The 27501-nt window shown below is 43.1% G+C and overlaps 1 protein-coding gene across 4 annotated transcripts; it reads left to right on the top strand.

The window, feature by feature from the left end:
* The first annotated feature begins 3969 nt into the window (after positions 1 to 3969).
* Positions 3970 to 27501, top strand: POLE2 (DNA polymerase epsilon 2, accessory subunit). Of its 4 annotated transcripts, none has more exons than XM_053384363.1 (19): positions 3970 to 4064; positions 5190 to 5290; positions 6698 to 6773; positions 9345 to 9422; positions 10783 to 10876; positions 11886 to 11960; positions 12640 to 12723; positions 12940 to 12988; positions 13796 to 13852; positions 15698 to 15770; positions 17557 to 17729; positions 17859 to 17948; positions 19975 to 20029; positions 20857 to 20916; positions 21016 to 21093; positions 21297 to 21405; positions 23326 to 23502; positions 25108 to 25175; positions 27344 to 27501. In XM_053384363.1, exons 1-19 carry the CDS (start codon positions 3997 to 3999, stop codon positions 27360 to 27362), a joined length of 1584 nt encoding a protein of 527 aa, XP_053240338.1. In that variant the 5' UTR covers positions 3970 to 3996; the 3' UTR covers positions 27363 to 27501. The 4 variants fall into 4 exon arrangements, with proteins under 4 accessions (XP_053240338.1, XP_053240512.1, XP_053240589.1 ...); XM_053384444.1 differs by lacking the exon at positions 3970 to 4064 and adding an exon at positions 4206 to 4262; XM_053384537.1 differs by lacking the exon at positions 17859 to 17948.

Here is a 27501-nt window from a genome sequence, read left to right as displayed (position 1 = left end):
CTTACCAGTTATAAAACATTAAATTACATTTAGTGTTTTAAAGCTGCCATAGGCCAGAGAGAGCTGGTACATTCCCAGAGGCATTATTTGAGTCCCATCCTTTACAGCAGCATAGGAAGAAGTTACCTAAAACTAAGCCGGGCCATTGTTCTGTCTAGTTCAGAATACAGTGGTACCTCGGGTTACATATGCTTCAGGTTACATACGCTTCAGGTTACAGACTCCGCTAACCCAGAAATATTATCTCGGTTTAAGAACTTTGCTTCAGGGTGAGAACAGAAATCGTGCTCCGGCGGCAGGGCGGCAGCAGGAGGCCCCATTAGCTAAAGTGGTGCTTCAGGTTAAGAACAGTTTTGTAGCACCCTGCTTGTGGTTAACGCTTAGCTGGAATGAAATATTCAACGCAGCAATAGAGAAGTTAAAATAATAATTTATTTGTCAGACAAATAAATGAGAGGCACAGTGGTATATGGTTACCAAAGCTCTGCCCATTTCCTATTACCTTTTATGGGAGACAAAGAGCTATATTTCCTTCTATCCATAAATGGCAGACAAGTAGCCATATATCTTACATTTGCCTCGACCAGGCACCTTAATTACCAGATCACCTTTTGCCCCTGTTGCCCCTGCATTCCAAAACAAATGACTAAAACAGATGGCTCATAGTATTAAGTTCTATCTAAACAGAGATCTTACTATTTACCAACTCTTAATTAGTGTTTTTGCAGCTTGATTGTATTCTGTAATATGTAGGGTCAGTGTAACCTTTGCTCCCAGCCTGTATTTCCCTTTTACAACCTTGAGAAACCTGTCTCCTGCTACTGCTATAAATCAGGGGGGCCCTTGTCCAGGAGGATAAACAACTGCCAAAGTCCTTAGCCAGCTGGTTTTCTGCCTGGCATGAAACATTTGCAAATCTTTAAGCTCATTTTAAAGGGACGCAGGTGGCGCTGTGGGTTAAAGCCTCAGCGCCTAGGACTTGCCGATCGAAAGGTCGGCGGTTCGAATCCCCGCTGCGGGGTGCGCTCCTGTCACTCGGTCCCAGCGCCTGCCAACCTAGCAGTTCGAAAGCACCCTCGGGTGCAAGTAGATAAATAGGTACCGCTGTATAGCGGGAAGGTAAACGGCGTTCCGTGTGCTGCGCTGGCTCACCAGAGCAGCGATGTCACGCTGGCCACGTGACCCGGAAGTGTCTGCGGACAGCGCTGGCCCCCGGCCTCTTGAGTGAGATGGGCGCACAACCCCAGAGTCTGGCAAGACTGGCCCGTATGGGCAGGGGTACCTTTACCTTTACCTTTTTAAGCTCATTTTAAAATACAGGCCTTGATCAGGTGCCTCAGTTTCAGGTTAAGTACGGACCTCCGGAATGAATTAAGTACTTAACCTGAGGTACCACTGTAGTCTACACTAGGCATGTCCAACTCCCAAGATTCTGTGATCTACTCCCAGTATAAAAAACTGGCAGTGATCTACCCCTTGTCATTGGAGAGAGGAGGAGCGTGCATGGGGTGGGTGGATTGTTGAGCTTTTTGGGGGAAGGATTGCAGAGAGTTTTTTAGCTTACCCCCCCATAATTTTTTGTACACGATAAGGATCCCGCGATCTACCAAGATCAGTCGGGGTTCTACCGGCAGATTGCGATCTACTGGTTGGACATGCCTGGTCTACACTGATTGAAAGCTGCTCTCCAGAAGGTGCTATTATGGGTTGTTCTTCCCCTGAGCTCTGGCTCTTCCCCATACTCTTTTCCATGCAATCACATTCTCTTTTCAATATAGGCCAGGCATCCCCAAACTCGGCCCTCCAGCTGTTTTCGGACTACAACTCCCATCATCCCTAGCTAACAGGACCAGTGGTCAGGGATAATGGGAATTGTAGTCCCAAAACATCTGGAGGGCCGAGTTTGGGGATGCCTGAATAGTCATATTTACTTGAAGCGATTCTAAAGCATTAAAAAAAACAAGCCTCTATAATAGATGCAGATATTGGAGATGGATATTCTTTTCTGCACTAGACAATGCTCACTTCCCTTTTATTTCTATTATTTTTATTTAATTATTTCAGATGCTGACGATGCGTCTGCCACGTCCAGCCCAGCAAGCTTTTTTTAGGGTTTAAGTTGTTGAGCTTTTTTTTACAATTCTACCCCAAAATTGTTAAATTTTGATTCCCTCCCTCTCTCCCTCTTTCTTTTTTCCTTTCTCCTCCAGTGATGAGGCTGCGTTTTAATGTTGTATTTTAATCTTGTTTTTTAAGTTGTATTTCAATCAACTTGTTTTTTAGTTGCCCTGAGCCCGGTCTTGCCTGGGGAGGGCAGGGTATAAATACAAATTATTATTATTATTATTATTGAAAGCCACAGGGGCCGGGTAAAAACGGGTTTTGGGGGCCGAATTAATGGACTTTGGACATGCCTGGTCTACACTGATTGACAGCTGCTCTCCAGAGTTTGTGGCAGGGGGGGATTCCTAGCCCAGCCTGAATGTGCTATTATGGTTTGTTCTGCCCCTTCCCCTGTACTCTTTCCATGCAATCACATTCAATGTAGTCATATTTACTTTAAGCAATTCTAAGTCATTAAAAAAACCCCTCTATAATAGATGCAGATCTTGGAAATTGTTACGGCTAAAATCTGGGTGCGGGGCTACTCTGCCACCCAGCTCATCGGACTAAGTCCGTGGGTCCCTGCGGAAGAAAATGAGCTCAGCCGGACAGGAGCAAATTGCAGAAGATCCAAGTTTATTGCGCAACAGGTTCAAGGCAAGATTGAACAGCGAGAAAGGGGTGACATGGACTTTTGAAACTCCCCCCATGTCCCAGAATACAGTGCAAAATACATCCCAGTTACATCATGAATACATTAAGGAAAGGTTGGGTTACACAGATTACATCATGAATACATTAAGGAGAGGTTGGGTTACACCGGATTAACATATGGAGGAGGGAGGGGGGAATATGCAGAGCTGGAGATATGCGCAGATAAGCACATCCTGAGTGCCGGTGATGAGAAGACAATGGTCCATATATGCATAGTCTGCCACCTGGCATTGCCCGGAGGAAAGGCTTGGCAGAGTGATTTGACAGGATTAGGGTCTTGACACCTTGCTTGAGGGATTATGGAGGACAGGGGAGGTGTGATGGAGTCCTAGAGAAATTGAGCAAATTGGCACGTTGATTTTCTATGAATTTTATAAATTTTAGTCCCTTTTGACATTGACAATTGGAAATAAATTTATATATTGTAGCGAAGAAGAAGGTGAAGAAGACATGCCCCCCCCCTTTCCGTAACAGAAATGCATATGCTTTTTTTCTGCACCGGACGATGCTCACTTCCCTTTTATTTTTATTATTTCTATTTAATTATTTCGGATGATGACGATGCGTCTGCCGCGTCCAGCCCAGCAAGCATCCGCAGACGAATGAGGACCCTGAAATGGACTTTGGACATGCCTGGTCTACACTGATTGATAGCTGCTCTCCAGAGTTTGGGGCAGGGGCACCCCTAGCCCAGCCTGAAGATGCTATTATTCTATTATGCTCTTGATTTAAATTAAACAAGAGCAAGACCAAAGCCCTCCAGCTGTTTTTGGACTACAACTCCCATCATCCCTAGCTAGCAGGACCAGTGGTCAGGGATGATGGGAATTGTAGTCCCAAAACATCTGGAGGGCCGAGTTTGGGGATGCCTGAATAGTCATATTTACATGAAGCGATTCTAAATCATTAAAAATAACAACCCTCTATAATAGATGCAGATATTGGAGATGGATATGCTTTTCTGCACCGGACGATGCTCACTTCCCTTTTTTATTTTTATTATTTTATCAGTATTATTTATATTTTATATTTTATTATTTATAATTATTTCAGATGGTGGCGACACGTCTGCCCCGTCCAGGACCCTGCGGGGTGAGGGAAGCGGAGGCGCCGCCGCGGCGGGCCTTCCCTCCTCGCGAAGGGGCGGCGGCCTCGCCGTTGGCGGGAAAAGCGCCCAAGATGGCCGCGGAGAAGCTGAGGGGCAAAGTGGGCACCGCCTTCCAGATGCACGGCTTGCTGCTCCGCGCGTGAGTAGCAGGCAAAGACCCCGGGGCGGGGCGGGGTGGGAAGCAAGACTCTGCCCCCCAACCCACCGCGCCCCTTGCATGAAGGGGTGGGTGTACACGTGTAGGGGTGAACGTGTGAACGCAGCCCCAGGCACACGCGGAGAAGCTGAGGGGCAAAGCGGGCACCGCCTTCCAGATGCACGGCTTGCTGCTCCGCGCGTGAGTAGCAGGCAAAGAAGGGGCCCCCTCTCTGACAGAAACACCCCCCCGGGGCGGGGTGGGTGGGAAGCAAGACTCTGCCCCCCCAACCCACCCCGCCCCTTGCATGAAGGGGTGGGTGTACACGTGTAGGGGTGAACGTGTGAACGCACACGCGGGCGCCGCCTCCCCCCTGTGGCTCATCAGGTGGCCAACTGACAAAGACAGGCACCCCCAAACTCGGCCCTCCAGATGTTTTGGGACTACAAGGGGTTGCGATGCTTCAAGGGTTCTTCCCTGCCTTTTAAGAGGTTGAAATCCCAGAACAACCTTATTCCTTCCCTTGATTTGCTGTCAGCTCTGTGAGAAGGGGGTGATGCTTTGGGCTTGCCAGAGGCGAGGTGGGATCGTTGCAGGTTGAAGAAGCAATTCCTGATGTGTTTCGTGGCACCTTGCTAAACCAGACATCAAAATAGTGTTGCAAACCAGTATATGCTTAAAGTAAAAGGAAAAAAAAAATTGTTTACTTACTTACTTACTTAATTTATATGCTGCCCTTCGCCCAAATATCACAGGGTGGCTTACAGCATAAGCTGTAAAGAATGTCAATTTTCTTGTTGTTTAGTCGTTTAGTTGTGTCTGGTTTACGAACTTTTTTGGAAGCCGAACGCCCGACGCGACTTCCGCAGCTTCCAGTTGAGTGCATGAAGCTCCTGCAGCCAATCGGAAGCTGCGTCTTGGTTTTTGAACGTTTTCGGAAGTTGAACGGACTTTCAGAACGGATTACGTTCAAGAGCCAAGGTATGACTGTATTTTAGTTGACAAACTAATGATTCAATTGGGGGCAGTTTTCGTGTTCAGGTTCACGTCTGTATGCCATCGTCATGTGCATTGTTACAATCGTTTCAATCACATATTGACTAATTTTGTTATTTATTCTTTAATCAGAGAAGCTACCAAGTATCTCACAGAAGCTCTCCAGACAGTTAGTGAAGCGGAGCTTGAAGATATGATAGAAAATATAATTGATGCTGTTGAAAAGCAGCCTTGTAAGTAGAGTTTTGGTTATCTTAAATGCTTTGAAGAGAAAGGAAAGTTGGATTCTTATGAGTTTTGTGGTGTCCTTGTGTGGCTGTGATGCTCATGATAATCAAGTGTGTTAAAGTTCTATGGATCTAATAATTAGCACAATAGATGGGAGGGGCAGAACTTTGGGTCAGAAGGCTGCATGTGCAACCAGCAAATAGAGCCTTATGTTCCAGTTAGCTTCTCGTTGCTAATAAGATTGTAATTCTATTATGATTTCTCTTGAAGCAAAGGTATTTTAAAAAGCTTTGTGAAATACTTCTGTAGCCTGCAGATGCATAGGTTACCATTTTAATCTTTTTTTAAAAAAATTTTTATTAGGAATTTAAACAAAACATATTATCTTAAAACATATCATCCTTAATTTCCCCTCCTCCCTCCCATAAAACATCACCCCACCCTGACTTCCCTCAGTTCCAGCCTCTGGTTTCTCTAGAAATGCTATTCTCTGCATGTTACAAAATTGTATAAATCCTTCATTAATCCAACTGGTTATTATCAATAAAAAGTTTGTGAGTGTTTATTCAAAGCCTGCCAAGGAGTCCAATTCATTTTGTTGGATACTTTGTACTTTGTAAAAGGTTCCCATTCATCTTTAAAGTCACAGTTATCCTTGTCCCGTAGTTTATGTGTCAGTTTTGCCAATTCTGCACAGTCCATCAGTTTCTCTTGCCATAATTCTTTAGTCGGGATTTCCTCGTTCTTCCATCCTTGTGCTATTAAGACTCTGGCCACCGTTGTTGCAGACATGAAGATATTTTTCAACTTCTTTGGCAGGTCTTTTCCTACAATCCCTAACAAAAATGCTTCAGGTTTTTTAGCAAATGTTAGATGGAAAATGCTTCAGGTTTTTTAGCAAATGTTAGATGGAACATTTTCTTCAATTCATTGTACAGTGGTACCTCGGGTTACATACGCTGCAGGTTATGTACGCTTCAGGTTACATACGTTTCAGGTTACAGACTCCGTTAACCCAGAAATAGTACCTCGGGTTAAGTGCTTTGCTTCAGGATGAGAACAGAAATTGTGCTCCAGCGGCGCGGCGGCGGCAGCAGGCCCCATTGGCTAAAGTGGTGCTTCAGGTTAAGAACAGTTTCAGGTTAAGAACGGACCTCCGGAACGAATTAAGTACTTAACCCAAGGTACCACTGTATATCATTTCCCAATTTTTAAAAATTTCATTACAATCCCACCACAAATGGTAAAATGTCCCCTCCTTTTCCTTACACTACCAACACATATTTGAGCTAGTTTTATTCATTTTTCCTAACTGCACTGGTGTCATATACCATCTATACATCATCTTCGTATAATTTTCTTTCAACAAAGAATCTGTAAACCATTTTAACCTTTTGAATTGTTCTCTTCAGTGACATGTAATATGATTGAAAGATCCATGGTCGAAGCAGCAGTCCTGGAATGCAGCCAGTCCTTAGATGAGACCATGTAAGTCGGCATCAATTCACATAGAGGAGTAATCAAACCACCGGGAACATTTCTGCCATCAAATTCAGTTAATTGCCATTTGTAGCCCTCCCTGCTGATATTTCAGATGTAAAACTCCTTAGCGCTAGCCCCTTCTTTAGACTCTGAGCAATTGTAATCTTGTTCTTACATTAAAATGGCATGTCTGCGTGGCTTTTACCAGAGATCATTAGCTGATAGCATTGGGAAGAAAATGTTTAAAAGAACGTTTCCTAAAAACCCAGAAGCTTTCCTTCTGGGAATAATAACAGCAGAAATCCCACTACATTATGGATGTTTGTGACTACAGCGGCCCGAACTCTGGTAGCACAAACGTGGAGAACAAATGTGGTACCATCACAGGAAGAATGGCACCTTAAAATATTAGATTATTTAGAACTCGCCAGCATGACAAACAGATTAGGAAATAAGGACAATAAGAAACTATAAGAAGATTTGACAATATATATAGGTTATATGGAAAAATACTATAACAAGAAAATAAGTGCAACAGGCTGTATAAATACTCAGCAGTAGAGGTGACAAAGTGGGATAGTGTATAGCAATGGAAACAATTTAGTAGAGTAAGAAAATGCAGTTTGAAAAGATACCATATAGGAAACCAGGGAAAGAGTGAAAGGGGAGTTAACGTCAATGTATATAAGAGCGGAGGAATAAGTTATGTTGCGATTATTGCTCATATACATACATGTTATATTTAAGTTATTTTTCTTTTCTTATTACCTTGTGCTTGACTGTAACACAGTATGCATTGATGGTATGATTATACAGAAAAGCAAAAAATAATAATAAAAAAGAATATATTTTTTAAAATCCATGAACTTGACTGTCAGTTATTTAAATGAGATAGAGGACTCAGCTATACAGCCATAAATAAAAAAATTAAGTGTGTTTTAAGTGCAATATACAAGGTGATGCCATATAGATGGCAATGATGCGCCTTAAGGAAAATTCAATGTATTTTTAAAAATGCATTTTCAGGACAGTTTTTATATGTGTGTAGATTCTACCTCTGACTTAGTTGGATACAGCCCAGCCTTTTCCTGTTAGGCAAAGATCATAAGACGACCCGGATGGTCGCCAGATTCTGTGTACAGATCTGTAGGCGCAGACCATCCCCCGACTCAAACTAGTTCGTGAACAAAATCCCCAAACTCGGTTCCATGGGTGACTCTGGGTCACATCTATGCGGTAGCTTATCTTAAAGTTTTAAGTGTCTATATGCTTATCACATTTATAAATTTTAAATTTATTCTTGTACATTGTTTTAACTGTTTGTTTTCTTTCTGGGAATGTACCCCTAAGTGTGTTTTATAAGCTGGTCTCCGACCGTAATAAATTATCTATCTACAGCCCAGTAAGTCTGGAATGCTCTTTGGCTTAAGTCCTATTCAGATGTTCTACTTGCATGTAAAATCAATCCGAGGGCAGGTAGGAGAGCACTAAGCTTGTAATCTGAACCATAAACTATGGCTCATTTAGCTGTGGTTAGCGAAAGCAAGCCATCTTCATAAACCGTGGCTTAGTTTCACTAACCATCAGTAAGATAAATCACAGTTTGTCCAGGAGTGGACAACTAAACACCCCCTCTGTCAGTCATCACACTGCAACTTAGGGGATATCCAAAGAAGATGAATGTTTGGAAATTTAGGAAGGAGAAAAAGAAGTTATTCTTCATACAGTGCACACTTAAACTATAGAACTTGCTGTCATAGGAGACAGTAATGGTAATCCACCTGAATGGATTTAAAGGAGTCTTAGACAAATTCATGGAGGATACTGCTATCAATGGCTACTAGTCAGGGTGGCTGTACAGTCGTACCTCATGTTACGTCTGCTTCATGTTACGTTCTTTCAGGTTACGTCCCACGGCGCCCCGGGTGTACTGGAAAGGGTTACTTCCAGGTTTTGCTACTCGCGCATGCGCAGACTCGCAAAATGACATGCGCAGAAGTGCCGAATCACAACCCGTGCATGCGCAGACGCGCTGCTGCGGGTTGCGTTCTTTTCATGTTGCGAGCGGGCCTCCGGAACGGATCCTGTTTGCAACCAGAGGTACCACTGTATTGCCTCAGAGGTGGCATGCTCCTGGTCACTTGCTGGGAATCAGAGAGTGCTGTTGTGCTAATAATTCAGTTTGTGTGCTTTGTATATAGGCAAATGGTTTGCTACTGTGAGAAAATAGGCCTTTGCTCTCATGCAACAGGGCTTTTTTGATCTTCTTAGGACGCAACAAACTGGTTAATCAAAAGCAGAAGGGAAAGCTTCTGAACTCCTTGAGCTGTGCCAGGGGAGTGTTTGAACCCCGAGGGAAGCTGTTTTATTTGCATCTGCTAGAATAAATTGAAAATCAAAGTAACTGTATTCTCGCTGTTCAAGCAAATGTAAAGTGATTTTCTTGTAAATGTGAAAATACATGAATAAGATACAGTAGGATAATGAATCAAATTGTTTTTAAAGTGATTCCCCCCCCCTTTAAAATGCATTCATATGTATGTGCCTTACTGTGTATGTCTTTGTTTTAACCCCCAGGGAACATATTTTCAACATTATTGGAGCATTTGATATCCCCAGATACGTTTACAATTCTGAAAGAAAGAAGTTTCTCCCGTAAGTTTTCTTTGCAGTTTCTGAACAGCTTGCATCCCAACAATTGTTTCCCTATTTCCTCAGACCAGGTTTGACTTATAATATGCAAAGGTTTCCTAGTTCCCTATTTTAGCACGGAGGCGCAGGTCAATTCTATGTCCAGGGCAGCTGTCTACTAGCTCCACCTGGTACACCGGCTGAGACCCTCCCTGCCCACAGACTGTCCTGCCAGAGTGGTGCATCCTGTGGTTATCTCCCGCTTGGACTACTGCAATGCGCTCTGCATGGGGCTACCTTTGAAGGTGACTCGGAAACTACAACTAATACAGAATGTGGCAGACTGGTGACTGGGAGCAGCCGCCGAGACCATATATTTCCGGTCCTAAAGGATCTTCATTGGCTCCCAGTGTGTTTCTGAGCACAATTCAAAGTGTTGCTGCTGATCTGTAAAGCCCTAAACGGGCTCTGCCCAGTATACCTGAAGAAGTGTCTTCACCCCCATCATCCAGCCTGGACACTGAGGTCCAGCGCCGAGGGCCTTCTGGCGGTTCCCTCACTGCGAGAAGTGAAGTTACAGGGAACCAGGCAGAAGGCCGCCTCGGTAGTGGCACCCTCCCTGTGGAACACCCTTCAGATGTTTAGGAGATAATGAACTATATAACTTTTAGAAGACATCTGAAGGCAGCCCTGTATCGGGAAGTTTTTAATGTTTGATGCTTTATTATGTTTTATTTATTGTGTAAGCCGCTCAGAGCAGCTGGGGAAGTCAGATGGGCAGCGTATTATTATTATTATTATTATTATTAATAATAATAATAATAAATAATAAAATTTTATTTATACCCCGCCCTCCCTGGCCAGAGCTGTGCTCAGGGCGGCTAACACCAGTAAAAGTATGATGAAAACATAATAAGGGGAGAAAAGAAAAGAAAAGAAAAGAAAAGAAAAGAAAAGAAAAAAACCCAATTTAAAATATGGGTTAAAATACAATTTAAAATGCAGCCTTGTTTTAAAAGTAGCCCATAGATCAAAACCATCAGGGGAGGGAAACATAAGGGTCAGACTGAGTCCAAACCAAAGGCCAGGCGGAACAGCTCTGTCTTGCAGGCCCTGCGGAAAGATGTCAAGTCCCACAGGGCCCTGGTCTCTTGTGACAGAGCGTTCCACCAAGTCGGGGCCAGTACTGAAAAGGCCCTGTCCCTAGTTGAGACCAATCTAACCACCTTGCAACTTTGGGACCTCCAAAATGTTGTCATTTGTGGACCTGAAGGTCCTCCATGGGACATACCAGGAGAGGCGGTCCCGTATTATTATTAATGCACACTTTTTGTGCTCACTTAAAATCCACCTTTACACAAGTCTCTGTAAAAATTGATTTCAGCCTCTCAATGACTGGCCATTCGGCTCCAAATTTATTCGGCTCTGCCAGGGATAAAGCAGAACTGTTTCGTGAGCGCTACATCATCTTGCAGCAGGTAAGATAAAGGGAGGAAATACTCTATCAGATACATGTTAATGCCATAAGTACACGACAAGAGTGCTGCTGAATCGGACCCAAGGACCCATGTAGCCTAGCATCCTATGCCCACAGTGGCCACTCAGATACTCCCAGTGCCCACAGAAGGACTTGAGGGCAGTAGCGTTTCTGTGCTGTTTGCCCTCCAGCAACTGATATTGCAAGGTATGCTACCCCTGGACAAGGAGGTTCCACTTAGCTGCCATGGCTGACAGCTGCTGATAGTGTCCTCTTCCTTCACGAATTTGGCTTATTCCCATCTTAAAACTATCTGTAATAGTGGCTGCCACCACATGCTGTGGCAGCAAATTCCACGAGTTAATTATATGTTGTCTTTGTCCATGGAGTTTTCTTGGCTTTTAAATTATGGTGCTGGAGGAGACTCTTGAGAGTCCCGTGGACTGCAAGAAGATCCAACCTCTCCATTCTGAAGGAAATCAGCCCTGAGTGCTCACTGGAAGGACAGATCGTGAAGCTGAGGCTCCAAGACTTTGGCCACCTCATGAGAAGAGAAGACTCCCTGGAAAAGACCCTGAGGTTGGGAAAGATGGAGGGCACAAGGAGAAGGGGACGACAGAGGACGAGATGGTGGGACAGTGTTCTCGAAGCTACCAGCATGAGTTTGACCAAACTGCGGGAGGCAGTGGAAGACAGGAGTGCCTGGCGTGCTCTGGTCCAGGGGGTCACGAAGAGTCAGACACGACTAAATGACTAAACAACAACAACAACAACAATTATATGTTAAGCAAGCAGCTGCAGTTTCCTTCCAAATAATTAACTTTGTAGATGTGGAACATCGTTTCGTTTTACCACCAAGCTTGTAAAGCACATATCCCAACCATAGTAGGCTAGGACCGTGGTTAATGTGGGATAACAGCTTGAGGGCATCATTGCACGGGGGGAAATGTTTTAACCATAACTGCACGGTGCTTTCCCTTGCTACCTGGCTTGTATTTCCCACTGTGCAGAGAACGCATAGGCACGAACTGTTCACACCATCTGCTATTGGTGCGCCTGCAGAGGAAAGCAGAAGTAAATTCCAGGTAAAATTTAAAATGTTTTCATTTACTTACTTACTTAAATATTTACAGAATTTATATCCTGCACCTTGCAACACAAAGGCCTTTTGGAGACTTGGGGCATGCGTTTCTCAAACAGCAGCTCCCATTTTTCCTGAGAGCAAACTAAAGGTAAAGGTAAAGGGAACCCTGACTATTAGGTCCAGTCGTGGCCGACTCTGGGGTTGCAGCACTCATCTCGCTTTATCGGCCGAGGGAGCCGGTGTACAGCTTCCGGGTCATGTGGCCAGCACGACTAAGCCGCTTCTGGCGAACCAGAGCAGCGCACGGAAACGCTGTTTACCTTCCTGCCGGAGCGGTACCTATTTATCTACTTGCACTTTGACGTGCTTTTGAACTGCTAGGTTGGCAGGAGCAGGGACCGAGCAACGGGAGCTCACCCCGTGGCAGGGATTCGAACCGCCGACCTTATGATCGGCAAGTCCTAGGCTCTGTGGCTTAGACCACAGCACCACCCACGTCCCACGAGAGCAAACTAAGGACAAACTAAGGAGTCTTTTAAAACCGCTGAAAGCCGTTTGCAGTAGGGCACCAGGGACTGACATTCAAAGGGGGTAAAGTAGCTCTAAGGGCTGTGTAGCTAATTTTTGAATCTGGGAAACGCAGGCCTTAACTAATTTAATTTATTTATCTCTGATTGTAGCTGAAAACTATAGAAACTCTCTTGGGGAACTCAGCTAAAGTTAAGGAAGTTATCGTTCTGGGGATGATAACCCAGCTGAAAGAGGTAAGCTGGGCCGTAGCAACGGCTCTTAAGATGACTTTGCTGTTTGGTGTTCTGGTGGCGATGCACATGATTTGTGTTAAAATGTGACCAGGGGAATGGTCCAAAATATTCAACTAATATAAGCAGAAGTGTAGTTTTTTACAGTTGCATGACCTCAAGGGGAGTGTTTTGAAGCTGAATGGCTTGGCCCTAATTTATTTTATTCATATTTTTAAGGGAAAATTTTTCTTGGAAGATCCAACAGGAGTTGTCCAGCTGGACATTAGTAAAGCAATATCCTTTTACATGCATCCTAAGTAAGAAAAGAGACTGAACAGTGAGATAAACTCATATTTCCCCTTTTGCTTTTCTTTGTGGACTTTCTACTTGTTTTTTCCCCCAATTCTTTTTTCCTACCTGTAGTTTAATCATTGTATAGGGTATAATAATAATAATAATAATTTGCTGCTACAAAGTTTTCCTTTCTCCAACTCCCTTTTCGTTTTTTTCACATGTTGATTTTTAGTTGTTAACCCTGTGGACTGGGGCAATTCATTCCTGTACAGTACCTAGTCCTCACTTGTCTCCTCTGTTTCAAATGGCCAGACACTGAGTGTTGCTGCTTTTGCAGCCAAACAGCTGGAAAGGTTTAATTAAAAATATAGTTCTTCCCACCCAACAGTGCTTACACAGCTGCCTTTTTGTCTTTCTAACTATCAACTTGCCATGATCGCACACAGCTGTAGTCACCATAACCGTCTTCCTGGAGATTCACCTAGAAATGGAAGTTTTCTGTTCCTGCACTTGCTACTCAGCTGACAAAACCCCCCAATATTTTTGTATATGAGCTTTCTGCTGGCCAATTTGCATTTTTACAACAGTATGAAGGCCTAAATGTTATTGTTCTGTTTTAACCAATACATGGAAAAATTTAGACTGTTGGCTTTAATGTGGAGAAATGCAGGTGCAAAGAATATTCACAGCCTTGCCTAAAGTCTGTGTTTTGACCCACAGCTGTTCATTTGCTTTGATTAGAATAAATAGAATCATTTCTATAGTGCTGCCTACATAGCAAGAATATCTTCCTTAACAGTTTGGTACCAGTTCCACAGTGGCTTATACACAGAGTCATGTTTCGTTTTAACAGAAGGTAAGCCAGATCATTTTTCTTCTTCTCAAGCTTCACTCTTTTCAGTAAGGTCAGACTTGTTCAGCTGATATAACTACTGGCTCTCTTTGCATGATAAATCCAGGGATCTGAACAGATAAGGGTGGGTGGAGAGGAGAGAATTGTACCAGAGGACACTGCCTAGGTGTTGTTCTAAGGCTTTGAACAGAACCTATTCATATAGAAGTTGTGTACACAATCCATACACTCCAGCAGAGTACAGATTGTACTCAACAACTTATGTGTTATTATTAATTATTATATTATTGGGGACGCCGGTGGTGCTGTGGGTTAAACCACAGAGCCTAGGACTTGCCAATCAGAAGGTCGGCGTTTGAATCCCCACGACGGGGTGAGCTCCCGTTGCTCGGTCCCAGTTCTTGCCAACCTAGCAGTTCGAAAGCACCTCAAAGTGCAAGTAGATAAATACGTACCGCTCTGGCGGGAAGGTAAACAGCGTTTCTGTGCGCTGCTCTGGTTCACCAGAAGCGGCTTAGTCATGCTGGCCACATGACCCGGAAGCTGTACGCCGGCTCCCTCGGCCAATAAAGCGAGATGAGCGCCGCAACCCCAGAGTCAGTCACGACTGGACCTAATGGTCAGGGGTCCCTTTACCTTTATTATATTATTATTATTAACCAGCCCTTCATCATGATATCCAAGGGTGTGTTATAACAATTTAAACATCCAATATTAAAAACAATTAAAATGGATTATAATCCAGACAAGAGAGTGGGTCCTAAAATATCTATCTTGGGTGCCAAAGGCACCTAGACTAGTGACTGGGAGCTGCCTCCAGGACCATATAACACCAGTCCTAAAAGATCTACAAATTTCCCATTTAAATAGATGGTAAAATCTAAGGGCTCTAAATAAATAAAAAAATACACTTAGCTGTTCTTCAAAATCCAGGAAAACAGAAAAGTTTTTATCTGGCACTGCAGTGATCATAAGCAGACCTCTAGGTGGGCCTCCTTGAGTAAGACATCCCTCTAACCAGGTTATTCCTCCATGCTTCCAATTTGCTGCTTCTTGTGTGGCAACTTTCCTCTGTCCCATATGGAAAAAACAAAATTCACTTGCTAAAAGGTACTTGGGGAGCCGCTCCTTTATTGCATTTATGAATCAGTAGGCGATTAGCTTGTGGTTTTTCTGTTCGTGTATTATTTACACATTTGAGAACCTGGGAGAAAAATAATGTAAAATATGTTCAGAGAGCCTGGCGGCTTCGGTGGAAGATGTAGTATCAATGGGAGTGATAGGTTTATTTTTTTTTTAAAAGATATTTATTAAATTTTTTTTTAAAAAGACAGAAATTTCAAAACAACAAAAGTACAAAGAAAGAAAACAAAAAAGAAAATACAAAAATACAAAGAATACAAGAAAACATAAAACACAACAAACCCAAAAAATAATTAAAAACAAATCAATTTTTCAAATTTTTAAAATTCTCCTTAGCTTGTTTCTCTGACCTCCTCACGCCTCCCTTTTTAGTATTCCCCTTCACATAATTAATACAGCAAATCCTTACCCTCTTTCTTTAAACTTAACTCAATATCTCAACATATTACAGCTTTATATTTTCATCCATTATGAAACCATTTTTACATGTTCTTATTGATCTTGTTACTAAGTCCGCTTAAATCCAATCCAACATCATTTTAGCATTCATTAATTTTACAATATTTCTGCAAATAGTCTTTAAATTTCTTCCAATCTTCCTCCTCCGACTCTTCTCCCTGGTAGTGAGTCCGGGAGTGATAGGTTTAAAGCATACCATGATTTTTTTGAATTTGGAAAAAAAAGCATGCTAATCTTATTTCCTAGGCTGGTATGAAGATGAAATATTTCACGTCAACGCATTTGGCTTCCCCCCTACGGAGCCTTCTACAACAACTAGGTAAAAAACTATAAAACTATTAATTTTCATTCTGCTCCACTGTTCTGAAGGAAAATCTTAGGTGTAAGAGTATGCAGTTTTTTTAATTTCTTGAGGAACTGATGTTGGGGTGGATTTTGTAATGTGGATTATTATCAGCAAAAAATTGCATTTCAGAAACTTTATGCAGGTGAGGGGCATAGTGAGCTGGGTTGGGGAGTCAGTGATCAATGCTGGAAGCTACAGACCCTCATTTAAATTAAACTCTTTGCAAGCAACAAGCGACAAACTGAGAACGTGATCTGGGAGAGGAATGAGCTTAACTTCCTTCCGCAGGGCCTGTAAGACAGAGCTATTCCGCCTAGCTTTCAATATGAACTTAGCCTGATCTTTTATTCCCCTTCCTTCCCTCCCCCTCCCCTTTTTATGAAGATTACCCACTCTGGGATCCCACAGCTACCGTATTTTTCGCTCTATAACACGCACCTGACCATAACACGCACATCGTTTTTAGAGGAGGAAAACAAGGGAAAAAACATTCTGAATGAAACAGTGGATGTATCATTTTTGTGCTTCATGCTGTGGCCACAGACATGTGATCTGATGGTGAATTTGGGGTGACCCAATGCAAAAATCCTGAGGATCCATGTGGATCCATGCTTTGTAACCACGTTTTTGCACCATTGCAGCCCCAGGCAACAGTGGGTGCGTGATTTTTCTGGTGCAGGCTGTAGCCATGGACATGCTATGTGATCTGATGGTGAATTTGGGGTGACCCAATGCAAAGATCCTGAGAATCCCTGTGGATCCATGCTTTGTAACCACGTTTTTGCACCATTGCAGCCCCAGGCAACAGTGGGTGCGTGATTTTTTTGGTGCAGGCTGTAGCCATGGACATGCTATGTGATCTGATGGTGAATTTGGGGTGACCCAATGCAAAGATCCTGAGGATCCATGTGGATCTATGCTTTGTAACCACATTTTAAGTGGGGAGCGAAGGAAAAACAAAGAAGGGACATGAGAGGGGTGTGCAGAGAAGCAGCTGGCTAAGAATGCAGGAGAGGGGTATAACGGGAGGGAGGAAAGGAAGGCAAAAGTTTTCCCTCACCCAAGCCAGCCAGCGCTCTCTCTCTCTCTCTCTCTCTCTCTCTCTCTCCCTCCTGCATGTTTTCAGCAGCACCGGAGCACAGAGACGACACTCTGCTTTCCCCTCTGCTTGCCTGGAGGGGAGGGGCTTTCCCTGCTCTTTGTTCCGTTTCAGCAAACACAGCAACGAAACAGAGGAGGGTGGGCAGTAAGACCCTGAGGCAGAATGCAGGAAAGCAGCCACTTCCTCTTTTCAGATTTCCCTTCTCCGTGAAGCGCGATTTGATTTTTGCCTGATTTTTCGGCTCCAGGGACCACACATTCGCTCAATAACACGCACAGACATTTCCCCTTCCATTTTAGGAGAAAAAATCTGCGTGTTATAGAGGGAAAAATACGGTAATTCCCCCCTGGTCTCCTCGCTGGCCCAAATAGGACTAACTTAGCCAGCTAGACCTGGTGATCATCTAATGTTTATTGGATGGATTTCCCCCCAAAACTGATTTTTGAATTCTGAATTTATTGTTATCCACGTTTTATACTGTATTTTATTGCATTAATTAAGTGTTTTAAATTTGTTGTTAGCCGTCCTGAGCCCGGTTTTCTGAACCGGGAAGGGCGGGGTATAAATAAAACTTTATTATTATTATTATTATTATTATTATTATTATTATTATTATTATTAAATGGAGCCTTCTGGCATTTGCTGTTCATGCTGTAGGGCGTATTATGGAAACACAAACTTCTTCGGAGGGCCTTCTTCGACCTCTGTAAAATCTTCTGCGAAACTGAAACAGCTGGAAGAAGAAAATGAGGACGCCATGTTTGTGTTCCTTTCGGACGTTTGGCTGGACCAAGCAGAAGTCTTGGAGAAGCTGCGTATTATGTTTTCAGGTAGCTCTCTTGACCCATATTTGTCAACCGCTTAAAGGCTTCGGTTGAAATGTGAAGCGCTATGTAACAACACAAAAGATACGTGCTACCAAACCAAAAGTCAGTGACGTTCCTTGTTCCTCTAACCAGGTTATTCCTCTATGCCTCCAACTTGCTTCTTCTTCTGTGGGAACTTTTCCTCTGCCCCATATGGAAAAAACCAAATTCAGTCTCTAAAAGGTACTTTGGAGTCGGCTGCTGTATTGCATGTTGTGAATAGTTTGTGGTTTTTTCTGTTTGTGTGTTATTTAAACATTTGAGAGACCGTTCTGTAGAGAGATCCATGGTGGGAATTTGTCATGAATGGGAAATAAGGCTATTTTAAAATAATAATAATAATAATAATAATAATAATAATAATAATAATAATAATAATAAATATTTTATTTATACCCCGCCCTCCCTGGCCAAGACCGGGCTCAGAGTGGCTGACACCAAATACAAAATACAGTAAAAACATTTTAAAAACAAACAAACAGTTGATTAAAATATAGGTTAAAATACTGTTTAAAATGCAGCTTTCATTTTAGTGGTAGCCCATAAATCAAGATCACAAGGGGAGAAAACATCAAATATTCACCACGGCCAACTATTCATGCTGGTCCTACATGGGCCAGCAAAAAGAGCCGAGGGAAAATTTATATACAAAATCCCATATAAGGGGTTCCATCAAAAAATAAAAATAAAACAAATAAATAAGTGACTGGTGCAAACTTGACATGCTTTGAATAAAGCTGGTGGAATGTGGTGGCAACTGAGCTGTTTCCATTATAATATATTATTAGTTGTAGTAATAATAATAATAATGATAATAATTTATTATTTATACCCTGCCCATCTGGCTGGGTTTCCCCAGCCGCTCTGGGCGGCTTCCAACAAAATATTAAAATACAGTAATGTATCAAACATTAAAAGCTTCCCTAAACAGGTCTGCCTTCAGATGTCTTCTAAAAGTCTGGTAATTGTTCTCTTTGACATCTGGCGGGAGGGCGTTTCACAGGGCGGGCGCCACCACCGAGAAGGCCCTCTGCCTGGTTCCCTTTAACCTGGCTTCTCGCAGGGAGGGAACCACCAGAAGGCCCTCAGAGCTGGACCTCCGTGTCTGGGCAGAACGATGGGGGTGGAGACGCTCCTTCAGATACACTGGACCGAGGCCATTTAGGGCTTTAAAGGTCATCACCAACACTTTGAATTGTGCTCGGAAACATACTGGGAGCCAATGTAGGTCTTTCAAGACCAGTGTTATGTGGTCTCGGCAGCCCCTCCCAGCTTTAAAGCCCTATACGGCCTAGGACCCTCGTACCTACGTACCTACGGGACCGCCTCTCCTGGTATGCCCCACAGAGAAACTTACGGTCTTCAAATAAAAACATCTTGAAGGTCCCAGGCCACAGAGAAGTTAGGCTGGCCTCAACTAGAGCCAGGGCTTTTTCGGCTGTGGCTCCGACCTGGTGGAACACTCTGTCACAAGAGACTAGGGCCCTGCGGGACTTGACATCTTTCCGCAGGGCCTGCAAGACAGAGCTGTTCTGCCAGGCCTTTGGCCAAGGCACAGTCTGACCCCCTCCTTCTGTAATCCTCACAGAACTCTAGCCCAATGGTGGCCAGTGGCTTGAATTTAATTAATTTTATAATGAATGATTTTAGAGTGTTGTTTGTGTTGTACTTTTGTATTGTTTTATTGTTGTTAGCCGCCCTGAGCCCGGCTTCGGCTGGGGAGGGCGGGATATAAATAAAATTTATTATTATTATTATTATTATTATTATTAGAAGAGTTTACCCATTTCAACAGTGATTGAAGCTGGAGGGCAGCGTATGGCAGCAGGCTCATATTCTAGAGAATGCCATGTTTATTAGAATATGCAGAGGTCCGTCCCCCCCCAACTAGGGTTCTCAGTGGGCTTTTCACCCAGAAGTGGCTGAAATGGAGCTACGTTTTTGCCCAGCTATAATTGATATCTCAATTTAAACTTGCTTAGCTTCAGTAATAAAAATACTGCCTTAGTGATCTTTGCATTGTGAGAAACAGCTTCCACAAAGCCATTTACAATATAACCAACTTGTTTAGTTACTTAAGGTGGGGGGAAATAAGAGCTGTTGTTCAGCTGTCGATGTAAGATGCATATTGGTTACCTGTGGATAAGATGAGAAAATGTAGGAATAACTATGCAGTTTCATAGGAAAGCTTTTATGGTTGTACCTCTAGGTTCACTGAAAGCCCTTGCAAATATCATCTGTGAGTACCCCAGTATCCATAAGAGGTATGTGCTGTGTTTTTATTTGCTTGGTAAAAAATCTTACTGAAGAAGATGTTCTTCAGATTTGTCAGTTAGAGAAAACATTCCACCCTGCAGAATTTAGTCCCGCTTAAAGAAAGAAAGAAAAATTGGGTCCATTCACACCAAGTATTGTATACAGAATTTTGATAACAGCTACTAAAAAGTTCATTCTCCTTTGTTCAGCCACACTTAAATATTTTGTTGTTGTTGGCAACCTGTCTGTCTTGGGAGACAATGGGGACTGTACCTTTGTTAGCTAGAAACTCCTAGGTAAAGTGTAAAGGGGACCCCTGACCATTAGGTCCAGTCGTGGCCGACTCTGGGGTTGCGGCGCTCATCTCGCTTTATTGGCCGAGGGAGCCGGCGTACAGCTTCTGGGTCATGTGGCCAGCATGACTAAGCCACTTCTGGCGAACCAGAGCAGCGCACGGAAACGCCGTTTAGCTTCCCGCCGGAGCGGTACCTATTTATCTATTTGCACTTTGATGTGCTTTTGAACTGCTAGGTTGGCAGGAACAGGGACCGAACAATGGGAGCTCACCCTGTCGCAGGGATTCGAACCGCCAACATTCTGATCGGCAAGTCCAAGGCTCTGGGGTTTAACCCACAGTGCCACCTGCATCCCTAGGTAGCTACAAAATCCCCCAAAAGCCTTTCATTCACCTGTCATAACTGGAGGTTTATGTGGCCTGCCATCCACTTCTAAAACTCTGGTTGCATTTGAGTAATGTTGCCATTTACTTTACTGATGCTTTGATTTTTACTTATCAGTTATGTTAAATGTAGTATATGTATTCATCTATTTATAGCAGTCGATTTGTGTTTGTTCCTGGCTCTGAAGACCCTGGCCCAGGCTCAATTTTGCCAAGGTATGCTTGTGACTTGACAATTAAGGTGATTCATTCAAACATCCAACTTTGAGAATAGACACATTTATTTCTAATACATACCACACAAATTTATTTCAGGCCACCACTTCCTGAAAACATTACTGAAGAGTTCAAACAGCAGGTGCCATTTTCAGTCTTCACTACAAACCCTTGCAGGTAAACGTCCCAATTTAAAAGAGTTGTTTTAAATTGAGACCTTTAATATGTGTCAGATTAATAGTACACATAATACTACATATTTGTGTAGGGTTAATACTCTGTATATCCAGGGAGAAGTCTGTGTGTGTTTCTGCTGATGGTCTCTCCTGGATGCCTGTTTAATCACCCTGAAAAAATAAAATTGCGCTTCTTCCTTCCAGAGTCCAGTATTGCACTCAGGAAATAATAATCTTTAGAGAAGACCTGGTAAATAAGATGTGCCGGAACTGTGTGCGTTTTCCTAACAGCAACTTGGATATTTCTAATCACGTAAGGCAAAAAAAGCATGAAACATTTGGGGATAAGCTTTGGCTGGTTAGGTCGTTACTATTATTCTAGCACGGTTATTTTTAGTAATAGAGTAAGAAATTGAGGTAGAGATCCAGTGTGATGTGATCAGGCGCCTGCTTCTCATTCCATTCCTTACCTCTGCATCTCCCCTGCCTCCACATGCTCTGAAGTGTGGGGAGGAAGCAGATTTGGAGGATATGGGGAGGGCTGGAGAGGGAAGAAGAGAAAACTGAACTCCTTACAGTATATGCAAGCAGATTTCTTCATTGCTTTTATTTTTTATTCAACTCCTATACTACCTTTCATCCAAGGATTGCAGGGCCGTTTTAAATAAATGGGCTGTGCAAGTGGACTGCCGCATTTGGATCTCACCCAGAGAAAACCATATTATTATTATTATTATTATATTATTATTATTATTATTATTATTATTATTATTATTATTATTATTATTATGTTATTTATTTATACACCGCCCATCTGCCTGCGTTTCCCCAGCCACTCTGGGTGCCTTCCAACAAAGATTAAAAATACGTTAAAATGTCACACATTAAAAACTTCCCTGAACTTCCCTGCCTTCAGATGTCTTCTAAAAGTCTGGTAGTTGTTTATCTCTTTGACATCTGATGGGAGGGCGTTCCACAGGGCGGGCGCCACCACCAAGAAGGCCTCTGCCTGGTTCCCTGTAGCTTTGCTTCTCGCAGTGAGGGAACCGCCAGAAGGCCCTCGGCACTGGACCTCAGCGTCCGGGCAGAATGATGGGGGTGGAGACGCTCCTTCAGGTATACTGGGGCTGAGGCTGTTTGTGTCTGATTAACAGAGGAGTGGACTCCCACTTGTACTCTGGGTGATATTTAACACTGTGCAAGCAGATATCTGCTCCAACAATGAGAATTTCCCTCCTCTGCTGCCCCCCACATGCCCTTCCAAATCTGCCGGGGCAGGAGCAGAAGGGGAACTTTGGGTGTCCGGAAGAATGCAGTATGTTTAAAGTGGCCGCCTTATTTTAATCTTCGCACACCCGAAATTATTTTCTGTTCCAGTGCATTTCTGTGCAAATAATATGGGACACGTATACAAGAGTTCTACCGAGGGAGTAGTAGTCTTCATTGAAAAGAGAGAGAGGTGCTGAAATTTCAACTCCTTTCTTCTGCATATACCGTAGAAACTTTTTAATATACCATAGTTAATGGAATGTGTGGATGGATTCTGATGACTAAATTGGATTCCAAATGGAATCCATCTTCCATACAAGAGGCCTTGCAGCTGCTCTGCTCTGGAAAAGTATAGCTTCCCCAAAGCATGGTCCTCAGAGATCACTTCAGATGCTGTTGGTGGCATGGGAATTTCATTGGGCCACAGTAGTGTTCCCCAGGGATGCGGGTGGCGCTGTGGTATAAACCGTTGAGCTTTAGGCTTGCCGATCAGAAGGTCGGCGGTTGGAATCCCAGTGACGGGGTGAGCTCCTGTTGCTCAGTCCCAGCTCCTGCCAACCTAGCAATTCAAAAGCACACCAGTGCAAGTAGATAAATAGGTACCGCTCTGGCGGGAAGGTAAACGGCGTTTCCGTGCGCTGCTCTGGTTTGCCAGAAGCAGCTTAGTCATGCTGGCCACATGACCCGGAAGCTGTACGCCGGCTCCCTCGGCCAATAAAGCGAGATGAGCTCCGCAACCCCACGACTCGACCTAATGGTCAGGGGTCCCTTTACCTTAGTGTTCCCCAAGTCACCGCACAACCCTGCAAGACTGCAGAGGTTTGAATGAGTCTCAATTCTGACTTAGTTTACCAGATTTAGAAAGGAAGATGGTTTTGTGATTTATATAGGAGATTGGAAGACAGGTTTTTGCTTTCTAATGGAAACCAAAGTAATTTGTGTGTCTTTGTTCTTTGCCTTGCAGTTTGTAAAGACTATTTTATCACAAGGTCATCTGACTCCATTGCCCCTTAATGTTAGTCCTGTCTACTGGGCTTATGACTATACATTGAGAACCTATCCTCTGCCGGATCTCATTGTCTTTGCTGACAAATATGACCCGTTCACTGTGACCAACACTGATTGCCTCTGCATAAATCCCGTAAGATCCTATCTCTCTATCCACCCTTTCCTTCCTTTCTTCCCTCTGTAAGCATGATGAAAAATAGTCTCTAGTAAGAAAAAAAAATGTGTTTAATGTATTGTTAGTACACACTCTTAGTTGGGATTGTTCCTACTTAGCATCGCTCATTCTGATGGATATATAATACAAACATCTATTCACCATATTTTTTGTTTTATAAGACGCACCAGACCACAAGACGCACCTAGTTTTTGGAGGAGGAAAACAAGAAAAAATATATTCTGAATCTCAGAAGCCAGAACAGCAAGAGGGATCGCTGCGCAGTGAAAGCAGCCATCCCTCTTGCTGTTCTGGCTTCTGGGATAGCTGCACAGCCTGCATTCGCTCCATAAGACGCACACACATTTCCCCTTACTTTTTAGGAGGGAAAAAGTGAGTCTTACAGAGCAAAAAATACAGTAGTTTTTCCAAAACAAAAAATGCCAAGTTAACTGAAAGTACCTGAGTTTCATTCCTTCCTTCCATTATTATTCTTAAATTAAATGCTGCCAGGTGATGGTGAATACTACTTATTCTTCTGCGAGCAGCACAATGTTTTGTTAATGTGGAGTTTCAGATTCTACTTTAGCCTGGTGCTAGAACAATGTGTCTTTGAAAAGAGTGGCATGGATCAGCCTCTTAGAGGTGTCCCCGTAAAGCTGAACAAATTGGAGATGCCTTGTGTTATAGGGAAAGCTACTGATTTAGCCTTTCCAGAATCTAAATTAGGTCCTTTGGGAAAGATCCAGGCACGTACGCAATTGGCGTTTCAAAGCAAAAGGCAAGTGTAGAGAGTTCCTGGGACATCCTGCACAAGGTGAGGCGATAGCCCAGCCATGGGACATTGAGGATGTTTCACCCCTCCCATTGCAAGAATCTGCTGACAATGTTTCAGAAAGGAGGGGGCTTATTTTGCTCATCGCTTCTTCCACTCCAGCCTGTGGGAGTCTGAGTGTTATCTGTATATAGATAAGGTGACTGCTCAAGCAGCTGTAACACTCATGTAGTCCAGCATCTCTGATTAGTCTTTAGTTAGTTTATGCAGCAGCTGTAGAGTATAAAAGAAGTTATACTTCAGAGCTGTCGCTCGTGTGGTTCATGCTCTGCTGTGCTCCGCTGACTTTTGGAACTGAGTTTGGTGCTCACAGCTCTAAGTTGTGAGTCCACAGCACTTAGACCTGCTCCCTGCAGTGGAAGGTCTCTGGGAGTGCTTTTCCAGCTCGCCTGGCCCAGTCGGGGCTGAAGAGGTTGAGCCCAGTCATTGGCACCGGCTCAAAGGCGAAGCTGACAGGCATTACCTGCTCATTAAATCTATTTTATCAAGGTTCTATTGCCGTGGCAACAAGAACACAGGAAGCTGGTTTTACATTGAGTCAGATTTGGTCTGTGTTGTCTATGTTGACTATCAGTTGCTCTCTAGGTTTCAGATGGGATATTCCCAAGCCTTTATAGAGATGTAGAAGACTGAACCTTCTGCATGCAAAGTAGATGATGTACCGCTGAGCTACAGCCCTTCAGAAGTTCTTGAGAAATCCAAATGACAAGCTTTAAAAACTAAAATCCTTTCTTACCCCCTCATTCCAGGGATCTTTCCCAAGAAGTGGCTTTTCATTCAAAGTATTCTACCCATCTAACAAAACAGTGGAAGACAGGTAAGGTCTTGTTTTTTCATATCAAATAGTAAGTGTGAGAGATGTTTTGGCCCCCTGCTTTTGCAATACAAATGTCACCGTTATTTGGGCTGCCATCTGTTGTAAACTCTTTGTTTGGTGGAACAAAGAGTTTGGTGTTTGACTGGGATAAAAATAAACTGTTCAATATATAAAGCATGATTACAGTAAGCCCGCAACTTACTAAGCCGCTTCTGGCGAACCAGAGCAGCGCATGGAAACGCCGTTTACCTTCCCACCGGAGCGGTTCCTATTTATCTACTTGCACTTTGACGTGCTTTCGAACTGCTAGGTTGGCAGGAGCTGGGACTGAGCAATGGGAGCCACCCCATCGCGGGGATTTGAACCGCCGACCTTCTGATCGGCAAGTCCTAGATTCTGTGGTTTAACCCACAGCACCACCCGCATCCCTAAGCCCGCAACTTAGGCACATTTAATTTGTGCGTATTCAGCTTTATGTGCTTGGCAAAAAAAATGTAAAAAAATAAGAAGTGGACGGACGTTTGGGTAAGAAGGCTTTGTCAAAAACTCCACACACACCCCGAACCTAGTGTGTCTTAACTATATAAGATTTTGGCTTTTGGTGCATTCCACAGAATGTAACCCCTGCATGAGTTGGGGGGTTACTGTACTCGCAAGGAAAAATCCATACCCAAGAATTTCAGCCCCATAGCACCATAGTGGCTAACAATGTGTCTGAATATAAGGGTTTTTAATACTATTCAAAGGAAGATTGAGATTCAGATAAACCTTTCCAGGGAGGGAATCATGAAGCTTGTCTACCCTCTATATACCAAAAGGAAATGACCCAATAACATGCCCGCTCTGCTATTTTGATCTGCAGGACTTGTGCTTTTGCAAGTGCCACGTCATGCTTGTCCTGCTTTTGTAGGCAATGGGTCCTTTAGTGTTGCACCACCCATTCTTGAGAACTTCCTGCCCATTAATATTTCGCAGGTGCCTTCAGTGAATTGTTTTCCGTGCCTGCTAAGAACTTTGTTTCGGCAAGCCCTGCCTAGGCATATAATTCTAACACAGGAGTATGTTAGCTGTTCACCAGTTTTAAGTTTGTTTTAAACTTTCATGTCACTTGCTTGTTTTCTGTTGGTGTTTTTGGTATTTTAACTGTTTTGTTAAACTGCTTTGGGGGCTTTTTTGTTGTTGTTGTTTTTGTTCTAGTAAGTGGTAAATACAGTCTTGTTAAATAGAAACAAATAAATCTCCGTTCCTGTTTTGGAACTCTTGCCCTTGGGTAACAACATGAATTTGGACCAGTCTGCCTTGTGAATACATCTGTGTAGAATTCTCAGTGAGCATTTTTAGTAAGAGGGTTTTTCATTCATATGTTTTTATTCACAGAATGTGGGCTATAAAAGATGAATATAACATATAGTCGGTATAAAATGTAGATACAAGATAATATTAGAATATAAAAGACTGTATGCTTTTTTTTGTATCCTTACCACAAGGACGATGCTGAAAGGCAGCACTGACACCCTAGCTAGTGCACTCAGTTAAGAGTGGGCATTACAAAATTTGTTCCCCCCCCCCACCTTCCCATTTATTTGTAACACAACCCTGAAATCTTATTCTGCGTAACTGGCAGTAATTCTCTTAGGTACATTTGTGATTTTCAGACCAAGCTATGGCTTTTAAAACCTTTCCTTTATAACTAAGCTAGTAAACTTTCAGCGACCCCAGCCACTTGGAAGACAGCCAAGCTGAGTTTTAAGGGAATTAAATATGGAAGCATTAAGACTCAGCGATCAGAGGCAATCTCGGTAGCCTTCCGTGTGAAGTGTAAAGGGTTCCTTTTTTTGTTGTATTAAACAGAACTTAATCCTCAGGGCCTGGGACAAAGCATTACAAATCTGTGTGAAGCGGGCTCTTTGTGTCCCCATCAAGTGCCCTAATCTTGGATCTAGAATATTCACGTAACTTTAATCAAATGTGAGGGTTTAATTCTATGTAACCATAGGAACAGAGATATCTTAGTATGGCAAACTCCTTTGAAGTTGCTAGTGCTTATTTTACAAACTTTTAAAAAGCAAGCATTAAGGCATTAAGCATTAAGAAAGAAGATAAGAAGTTAAGTTTCAAGAAGCACCAATGTAGTTATGGTAACTTGATTTTTTTCCCCTTCCCCCCAGCAAACTTCAAGATATTTGAATCTCAGGAAATAGCAGTAGATCAAGTATTCTGACCTTAATAACATGGAAGCAGCACTTCTGGAATCATGGATTTTATTATATGCTGCTGTTACAGATATTGAACGTCTTGTAAATAAACTTTCAAACAATGGATGGAA

The sequence above is a fragment of the Podarcis raffonei genome, chromosome 1 (genome assembly GCF_027172205.1).
Source record: "Podarcis raffonei isolate rPodRaf1 chromosome 1, rPodRaf1.pri, whole genome shotgun sequence".
Lineage (NCBI taxonomy): Eukaryota > Metazoa > Chordata > Lepidosauria > Squamata > Lacertidae > Podarcis > Podarcis raffonei.
Note: the sequence above shows the minus strand (reverse complement) of the source record. Positions and strands in the feature narration are given on the sequence as shown.